This window comes from Harpegnathos saltator, unplaced genomic scaffold (assembly GCF_003227715.2).
Source record: "Harpegnathos saltator strain DR-91 unplaced genomic scaffold, Hsal_v8.6 scaffold252, whole genome shotgun sequence".
Lineage (NCBI taxonomy): Eukaryota > Metazoa > Arthropoda > Insecta > Hymenoptera > Formicidae > Harpegnathos > Harpegnathos saltator.
Window position 1 is genome coordinate 466,770 of NW_020230042.1, and position 9,450 is coordinate 476,219.

The following is a 9,450-nucleotide window of genomic DNA, read 5'->3' on the forward strand; positions in this document are numbered from 1 at the left end:
CAGAAGAAGTTACCAAGGAAATCTCAATATTTTCTTATCGGAGGAAACCGTAGAAAATCACACATAGATTATTATATTTCCATTATACAAATTATATACTTCAACAGGAAATTACATATGTGATTTAAATTTTGAGTTAAATTCTCCTCTGAAAAGCGTAAATATTCTTTAAATTTGAATTTAAATTTGCACATTATTTTTTTCATTCATGTACGTACAGTGCATATATTCTGATTCTATACATATCAATTTATACAGATCATTTTAGTATCAGCCCAATTATTCCAATTGCTTCTCATTTTAGAATTATGTTTTTCAAACAAAAGTTGTTTAATTTTAAAAAACGTGAATCTATTCACGACTCAAATTTAGCATAAGATCAGAATTTGCTGTCTCCTTGGAATCAAACAACTCTTTTGATATTTTTTCCTTGCAACTATTGTTACTGTTAAAAAGATACAAGTTGAAATCTGTTCTGTATTTTGCGTTGAACTCTCAACAGTTGAAGTTATTAGTTTATTTGCCTTAGACATATTATTGCAATCGTTACTCACACGTTACTGATAATCACTTTGTTTACTCCCAACCTATTTGTTCGCTCCTTTTTTATTATTGCTATTATTATTTTCTCTATTACTATTTACTATTATATTTTATTATTATTATTCAGATTGTTTTATCATTGTTAACAATGTGACGGCAGAGCGGTTAATCAAATCAATTCCAATTGGGCAATTAATATATAATGTTTATGCTTATTTTTTTTCTGGCATATGAAATTTATATGTGTGACTTACTCGACATTGTAAATAGACTTTCTTCAGGCACGGTAGAAAACATGTTCCAAAAACTAGTTGTATGCTTGAATACCGAGTGAAAGAGATTTGCACGTATAAAATATATAGCGTATCAAACTCTCATCTCTGAAAGACATGTGTGTATGTGTGTATGTGTGTGCGCGCGTAATCTGTGACAGAAAATTTATAATTACATACTTGAGCACAAAGAGCATTAAAGAAACGAAAATTTAAATATTTTTCAATCATTCAGAAATTTTATATTTGACTGGTTAACTAATTTTCTTACTATGAATTATGTAACGAAATCATTAATTGAAGGTAGACCAATTACTGATTATACTTTGTTTCTATTTGCAAAATTAAAAAAAAAGTTTAGTTTCGGAGAAAAATTAATGTATTTCTTAAACTAAATCACTTTTTTGTATAAAAGTTTAAATGGTACATTTCATTGTCAGAAGTACTTGGCCAGCCAAATCATGATGATACTTATTTTATTGTTATTGTTACTTGATTTTGTTACACCCTTGGTTATTGTTGTGCAAAATTATGTTGTTGTTACATTACCGTTGTTACATACCTCCCAAAAGTCTGTACGGGAAAGTTGCCTGTTACCATTGTCCGTGAATCCAGTTTTTGTTTTTCAGGAAATTTTGTCATAGAAACTGTTTTTTTATTACTGTTTAACTGGCACCAAAAGCAAGCATATATACATTCGCCTTTTATCACCGAGTTATAGATTTTGACTGGCGAAATACAAATCAATCAATAATAATTCATAAAAACAATAAAGGCTTAGCGTGATTTGCATTAGACAAGTATATAATGTATTTATTTAATTTTAGTATCATTCTGGCAGAGATTATTTTGTACAACTTACTTACTTTACTCTAATCTATTAGTCGTTCAATTATTATTGGTTAATTTGCGAAATTTATCGCATTCTGGTTTCACCGCAGTGCCTTACACAATAGATCTTAATGTACGTGTACGTTAACATACTTTAGAATATTATCGCCGTAAAATAACATGCGTTAAAAATAATTTAGTAAATAAGAGTATGCCCTATCTCTATATGTTGTGCTTTTTCGTAACATAAGTACAGAAAAGGAGAAGAAAATATGTATAAATATCTTCAACGAATAAACTCTTTATAATTTTACTTTATAAAAACTTTTATAATGTGCAAAACGTATACATCATCATTTACATTACTATCATTTACCACTTCCTGTTATCGACTGTTTGAACAAAAAAGAAATTCATTACATAAGTTACATTATAATAAGAGAATTAAAAATCCGCCTGATTAGATTGGCCAGATGAAGGCCTAAGCCACTGATCACCCACTGATACGGTTAGAAAAGTTTGGGCCTCTAACTTCAAGAGCAACTGTATTTTCAGAAAAAGTTCCAGGTTATATCCTTTCAAGAGTGCAGTGAGATATGCTTTTATTCGCAATAGACCTATTCTCATTCCCACGCAAATTCGAGAGCCTTCTCCAAAAGAAAAATAAATTCATTTCATGATGTCGTGTTTTCTGTCCGAACTGAATTTTTTAGGATCAAATATCTTTGGATTCTTGTAGTAGCAAGGATTTTTCTGAGACCCTGAATGAGTATCATAATATTTGTCCCACGTTGCACAGTGCATATAAAACGATCACTGTTAGAGTTTTTTCATTATACGATTAGTTGTCTATATAGTCTATATAGTCGTCTATATAGTTAATTATCGTCATTCTATAGTTATTATTTATCGCTCATTCTTTGATCGATGTTATTACATGCATGTTGAAGCATGCACGCTTCGACGCTTCTCCGTCGTATATTATAACTGAGATAACTGAGATAAGATCAAAGTTACATCGAATAGGTCAAGTGCTATTTATTATCTAATGGGTGCGAGATTATTATCTGATAATTCTGATACGTGGAATAGCGGAAAGTGTTGAACAGAAGATAAAGACATTTTCTGATTCGAAACAACAGATGCTGAAAGGCAGGTATGAAACAGCAAGCGCGAATGCTGCTGTGTTTTCCGTAATATTTTTTTGCTGCAAAAGAATAAAGCTTTCTTTTTTTATAGTGTTCATTTAGCGTTTTCGATTAGATTTTTCATGCTGGGACTATCACAAAGCAATCAAAAGGTGGATGATAAATTGTATTGTTACAACATGTTATAAATAGAAAGGATTAAAGAAAAAATCTTTTCGCCGTTAAAGCGGTCGAACAAAGACCCATAAACCACCCCTTGGGATTGGTAAGATAAGTGTAGCAATCATCCTTAAAGGCACTTCCGTTTTGGGAGACAATTCTAAACTGTATTTTTTCAGGAACACAGCCAAACACGCTTTCATCTGTAGTAGAGCCATCCTCATCCCGACACAGGCTCGTGGTCCTTCACTAAATGGAAGGAAAGTGAACTTTTTGATGCTCTGTTTCCCGTCTGAGCTGAATCTTTCAGGGTCGAATACGTCAGGCTTCTCCCAGTGACGAGGATCATTATGCAGGCCATTGATGGGTATCAAGATGTCCATTCCAGTTTCAATGTGATACACAGAGCCGTCAGATCCCGTCAACTCAACCGATTCTGTGCAAACCTTGCTCATGTACGCTGGCACGGGCATGATCCTTTGCGATTCGCTCAAGACTTGATCCATATATGTCATTTCCTTCAACCCGTCATACGTGAGCGTGCCGTTATATTTCGCGAGCACGGTCACTATTTCTTCGCGTAATTTTTTCTGTACTTCCGGATGAGTGGCTAATTGAAAACCAACGAAACTCAATACGGTGCTGGAAGTTTCGCCGCCATCGATGAAGAACGACGAAGCGTGAGATGCTAGAACTTCTATATCGAACTTATCACCTTCCATGCGCTCCAATTGCGCCATCAGTTGCAAGAAATCATTCCTCTGCGTGTTGCTTGTTCTTCTCTCTTCCATAACGCTAGCGACCAACGTTCGGAAGAAATGGTCAATTTTCTTCGATAGGAATCTCAGTCTGAAAATTTTGCCCAAGAAAGGTGATAGGGATGCAATGGTGACCATAAAGTTGTGCAGAAAGGACGAATTGAATAGGTCCTTCCCGATATTGAGGAACGATTTGTGCTCCTCTTCGTCCTCGAAGCAAAATCCATTCACACCGAAACCAGCGCTTGCTACCACCTGTATAGTGTACCTGGCGAACAAATCCTTCAACTCCATCTCCACTTGCTCAGTTTTATTCAATCTCCTGTCGATGAAGTCCTCGAACTGCTGACACACTTGTTTAACGTTCTCGAGCAGAATCTTCAATCTCATGCTGGAGAAGGCATAGGTCAGACGCTTCCTACCGATCACCCACTTTTCCCCGTATGTGAAGAAGGGATTGTTCGCCAACAGAGGATCCAGTTCAGGATTGACTGTCACGTTGTTCTCGTGAAAGCACGTGAATTTCGTTTGCAACACTGTCTTCACCAGCTCCGGGTCAAGAACCATCAATGTTGGCGTCGTGAAGTTGTAGAAACCAACCGCACTGCGATTCGAATTGTCGTTGTAGATCTTATGACAGCAATCTTGAAAACTTTTTTTTGATGTAATGAAGTCCCACATATGACCAACTCCCAGTAAAGCACCATTTGCGCAAGGTATGCCGCGTTTTTGCCAGTATTTAATATTATTCGTCAGGTAGAGATAAAGGAGTGTCAATGCCACGAGTATTAAAGATACAAACACGGCAAACATTTTGCTTTTCTTTCAGCGAACTGTTCGATACTGAGCGACTGTGTTGTTCGGCTATTATCGGCGTGAGATTGCTCTTTATCGTATCGTAGAGAACTGCAATTCATCCCGTTAATACGACCTGCACGTGATAAATACGATATGTTGAATTGACATTTATCTTTTTCTTGACGCAATAGATATTTAATCGTATAAATTGAGCTATCAATTATGTGAATTAGTAACATTTTACGTACATTTACGTACATTAAATTATTTATAACATTTGCGTACATTAAATTATGAAATTATTTTATTTTTAATAATATAACATTTTAATAATATAATATAATAATATAATAATATATCTGTATCAGTAAGCATGTTAAAAGAACTTTTGATTTTCTGTCAAGAATAAAGTACAAGTTGCGTGAAAAGTTCGCGGAGCGAAACAAGCTGAAATAAAGAATACCTAATTCTAAAAATGATTTTATTTTTCAATATAGTCTCCATTAACTTCAATACACTTGACCCAATGGCTCTCCAATAATTTTATTCCATGGAATTTTATTCGTGGAAGTGTGTTTCTGGAAAGTCTGCGAAATATGCCTCTATGGCTGCTATAGCTTCTTCATTCGACAAAAAATGCTTTCCATTTGAAGGGATTGTTTCAGGCTTTGCAACAGATAGAAGTCGCTAGGTGCCAAATCTGGCGAATACGGTGGATGAGCAAGCAATTTGTACTTCAATTCATTGAATTTAGACATTGACAAAACACTTTTGTGAGCAGGTGCATTGTTTAGGTGAAAAATGATTTGTTTGTGCTGCAAACCAGGTCTTTTCTCACGAATTTTTGCGTCCAATTGATCCAAAAGGTTACAATAATATTCAGAGTTTGTTTTACCTTTTTCCAGATAGTCAATTAACAAAATCCCTTTAGCATCCCAAAAAACTGATGCCAAAACCTTTTTTGCCGATCTTTCATGTTTTGTTTGCTTTGGAGTTGAACATCCAGCTCAGTCCACTGTAAACGTTCCAGTTTCAATTTAGGATCATGGTGATAGATCCAAGTCTCATCCATAGTTATAAAACGATGCACAAAATCGGTTTTATTCTTCTTAAAACGATTCAAATGACGCTGAGAAATTTGCTTTCGAGAGAGTTTTTGTTGAATTGTTAACGTATGCGGCACCACTTTTCCAAACACCTTTTTCATTTGTAATTCTTTATGCAAAATATGCCGTACCTGTTCATCTGAAATGCCTATAGTATGAGCAATTTCACGCGTAGTCACACTTGGATCTTCAGAAACAATAACATGTACTTGCTCAACGATTTCTGGTGTTGATGCGCTTTTTGGACGTCCACTGCGTGGATCATCTTCAATGTTTGTACGACCACGTTGAAACTCAAGTGCCCATTTACAAACCATTGTTTTTGAAGGAGCAGATTCCCCTAACACATTTACCATCTCGGAGTGAATTTCCATTGCCTTTAAACCTTTTTTAACAAAGAACTCAATCACCGCACGCTGTTTCAAATTTTCCATTGCAAACAAATATACTGACACGTTAGCTTCAATTGGCTTGTAAACACAGAAAGAATTGACAGATGGAAATGAAACCTAACCTAGGTTCATGTGAAGAGTGATTCTATATAACCGACTACAATTTATAATTCTATCGTTTATCTATAGATGCCGTTCCGCGAACTTTTCACGCAATCTGTATATTGATACCCATCGAAATACTTTATTTTGATAAATCGCTCTACGATTACCTTTTCAGCTGTCGTCTTTTCCACATTGCAGATTTTTAACATTAACATTGTAATGTTTTAACATTGTTTTAACATTTTCTTAATTTCTTCATATAATATAATCTGCAAATCTGCAGAATTGTCCTTTCCGCAGCCAAAGTTCCTTAGCCAGTTGCTTTGCAACTCTCTAATACAAATTTATTCAAAACGCATGTCGGCGACGCATGTCGGCGACCGCTCGCAACGTACTGTAACGGACAGTTCTCTCCACTCGGCACGCACACTTAAATAATTGATAAGAGGTCGTTGCTATCGCATCTCCGCGATCGAGCTAATGCTAAAAGAGCATTAAAGATGGGGCCACGATATCTTGCCAGTGATATCTTATAATTATAATAAATCATACAACTTAAATAAAGTGTGCACGTCGGGCGGAGAGAGGCTGTCCGTTACGAACAGTACGTTGCAGTAAGTTTCACGATGTATGCAATAATATATTAACATACTTCCATGTCAAGGTTTGTGCTTTTAATGAAACAGCGATGAAGAAATGTGCATTAATTCTTAGCACAATGCCTGCAGATATACATATAGGTGACAAGAAATTGGAAACTGTTGAATGATTTCTATAAATGTTTGGTAAAGCTTTTTAAAAGATTCAAAATACATATATATCGGGTGTGGTAGAACGTTCATTAAAGTGTCTGTCCACGATTACCTCTTCAGCTGTCATCTATTCCACATTGCAGATTTTTAATGTTAGCATTGCAGTGCAGTTTTAACATTGTTTTAATATTTTCTTAATTTTTTCATATAATGTAATCATCTTTGAATTAGTAAAATATCTTCTTTTTCCAAACATTATAAGTTAGTCCCTAATAGTAATTAAAATAATAATAATAATTATTATTATTATTATAATTATTATTTAAATTATAATTTTTTTTTTTTACCACTTTCCCTCCCTCTCTCTCTCTCTCTCTCTCTCTCGTTATATTTATTACCATTACCCGATAAAGAAGAAAAAATATATTATACCTTATTTTATGTTATAAAATTGTTAACCTGATATGACCCCATTATAACTCCTTTCGTACAAACTGTCATTTAACTGTCATTTGCCGCGATGACAGCTACGAGCGACACGAATGCAGCCGTGACCGATCGAGACAGTCGAGACGGACTCAACAGAATCAACATCGCGGAAAAGGGGCTTCAACGCTTCGATAAGAAATACATTCACGATAACGCGCTTTTTTGGAAAGGAAAGGAAGGATTGAAGAGGATCAACAGTCACGGCTGAAACGTCGTCACAAGCATATCGAGCTGATACTTGTTGTTCGACAAAAGCAAGATGGCTGCCGTTTTATTGAGTATACTCGCCGTAATAATCGTCTTAACGTATATTTATTTAACAAAAAACTCTGGATATTGGGAAAAGCGAGGAATTCCATGTGCGTCCGGAATTTTCTCGGGAATGGCTCGTATGCTACCGGTATTGTGCTTGAGGATTACATACGCCGAACGTTTCTCTCGGATGTACAAGAAAAACAAGGATTTCAGCATGGTCGGATTCTATGATTTCTTATCACCGGCGTTGATGATCATCGAGCCGGGACTAGTGAAGACGGTGTTGCAGACTAATTTTGCGAGCTTCCAACAGAATTATCTAAAGATCGATCCTAAGCTGGACCCTCTCTCGGTGCAAAATCCTTTTTTCACGACTGGGGAAAAGTGGATGACCGGAAGAAAGGGTTTGACTTATGCATTTTCGAGCATGCGATTGAAGATACTGCTCGAGAGCGTGAAATTAGTATGTGAGGAGTTCGAGGGCTTCTTGGACAAGAAATTAGGCAAAGCTGGGGAAGTGGAATTGGAGCTGAAGAGCTTGTTCTCCAGGTACACAGCGCAAGTGGTGGCGAGGGCGGGCTTCGGTGTGGATGGATTGTGCTTCGAAGAGCAGGAAAGTAAATCATCCTTCAGAAACATCACGAAGGATATCTTCAAACCGTCTACCCGAAATTCGTTTCTTTTCGAGCTCGTTCTGTTACTCCCCTTTTTGAACAAAATCTTCAGAATGAGCTTCATACCGAAGCACGTCGATCGTTTCTTCAGAGGGCTGGTCGCGGATCTCATGCAGCAGAGGAGAACGGAGAATGTAATTAGGAATGATTTTTTCCAGTTGATGATAGAATTAGAGCGAATGGAGAGTGACAAGTTTGACATAGAGGTGCTAGCGGCTCACGCGATGTCGTTCGCTCTAGATGGTTACGAGACTTCCAGCAGCGTTTTGAGCTTCGTCGGCTTCCAATTAGCGGCGCATCCAGAAGTGCAGGAGAAGTTACGCGAAGAGGTGACGTCCGTCCTTTCCAGATACGACGGTGTTCTCACGTACGAAGCATTGAAGGAAATGACGTACATGGATCAAGTGATAAACGAGTCACAGAGGTTGACAAGTATGGCCCAAGTTATGCTTAAGATCTGTACGACAAAGTGCGAGCTGAAAGGATCGGACGGTCTCGTCTGCTTCGTGGAACCTGGGACGATAATCATGATACCGGTTCAGGCTCTTCATGAAGATCCTCAATTCTGGGAGAATCCCGAAGTATTCGATCCCGAAAGATTCAGTTCGGACTGGAAACAGAACATCGAGAGATTTGCTTTCCTTCCCTTCGGCGAAGGGCCACGGATCTGCGTTGGAATGAGGATGGCTTTATTGCAAATGAAAGGATGCCTGGCTGCACTTTTAAGAAAGTACAGTTTGGAACTTTCACCCAGAACACAGGTGCCCTTGAAGTTGTTGTCCGGAATGTTCTTACCAACAGCAGAGGGCGGCCTACGGGTGTTTATTCGTCCATTTAATAATTGTACATAATTGTGAGAATCTTTCTTATTGCATTAAAAGTCTACTGATGTTACAGCAAAATATATATCATATACTAAATATTAGTGGAAAAGAAAAATTATATATTTCCAAAAAGTATATTTAGATATGTTGTATATTAGTAAAGAATGCATTTCATGAAAAAAAGAAATAAACAAGCTTATATAAAAATAAAAATGTCAAATAAATAAATTAGTAATGAAGTATATGAATAGAAAAATACTCCCAGTCTGTTAAACAAAGTAATGTTAAGTGTATTAAATAAACGTTATGTAAAAATGTGAGAGAAAGGAAATATTTTAAGATCA

General features: G+C 36.4%; 2 protein-coding genes across 4 annotated transcripts; one reads left to right on the plus strand and one right to left on the minus strand.

Moving 5' to 3' along the window:
* Nucleotides 1-1,931: 1,931 nt before the first annotated feature.
* On the minus strand, nucleotides 1,932-6,516 carry LOC105187213 (cytochrome P450 9e2). Of its 3 annotated transcripts, XM_025299139.1 has the most exons (3): nucleotides 5,747-5,799; nucleotides 5,405-5,524; nucleotides 1,932-4,642 (listed from the first exon to the last, which is right to left on the minus strand). In XM_025299139.1, exon 3 carries the CDS (start codon nucleotides 4,522-4,524, stop codon nucleotides 3,016-3,018), a length of 1,509 nt encoding a protein of 502 aa, XP_025154924.1. In that variant the 5' UTR covers nucleotides 4,525-4,642; nucleotides 5,405-5,524; nucleotides 5,747-5,799; the 3' UTR covers nucleotides 1,932-3,015. The 3 variants fall into 3 exon arrangements, with proteins under 3 accessions (XP_025154924.1, XP_025154923.1, XP_011146205.2); XM_025299138.1 differs by lacking the exons at nucleotides 5,405-5,524; nucleotides 5,747-5,799 and adding an exon at nucleotides 6,280-6,516; XM_011147903.3 differs by lacking the exons at nucleotides 5,405-5,524; nucleotides 5,747-5,799 and adding an exon at nucleotides 4,973-4,993.
* Nucleotides 6,517-6,665: 149 nt separating this feature from the next.
* On the plus strand, nucleotides 6,666-9,177 carry LOC105187212 (cytochrome P450 9e2). The gene is made up of 2 exons (XM_011147901.3): nucleotides 6,666-6,726; nucleotides 7,392-9,177. Exon 2 carries the CDS (start codon nucleotides 7,613-7,615, stop codon nucleotides 9,131-9,133), a length of 1,521 nt encoding a protein of 506 aa, XP_011146203.2. The 5' UTR covers nucleotides 6,666-6,726; nucleotides 7,392-7,612; the 3' UTR covers nucleotides 9,134-9,177.
* Nucleotides 9,178-9,450: the final 273 nt, after the last annotated feature.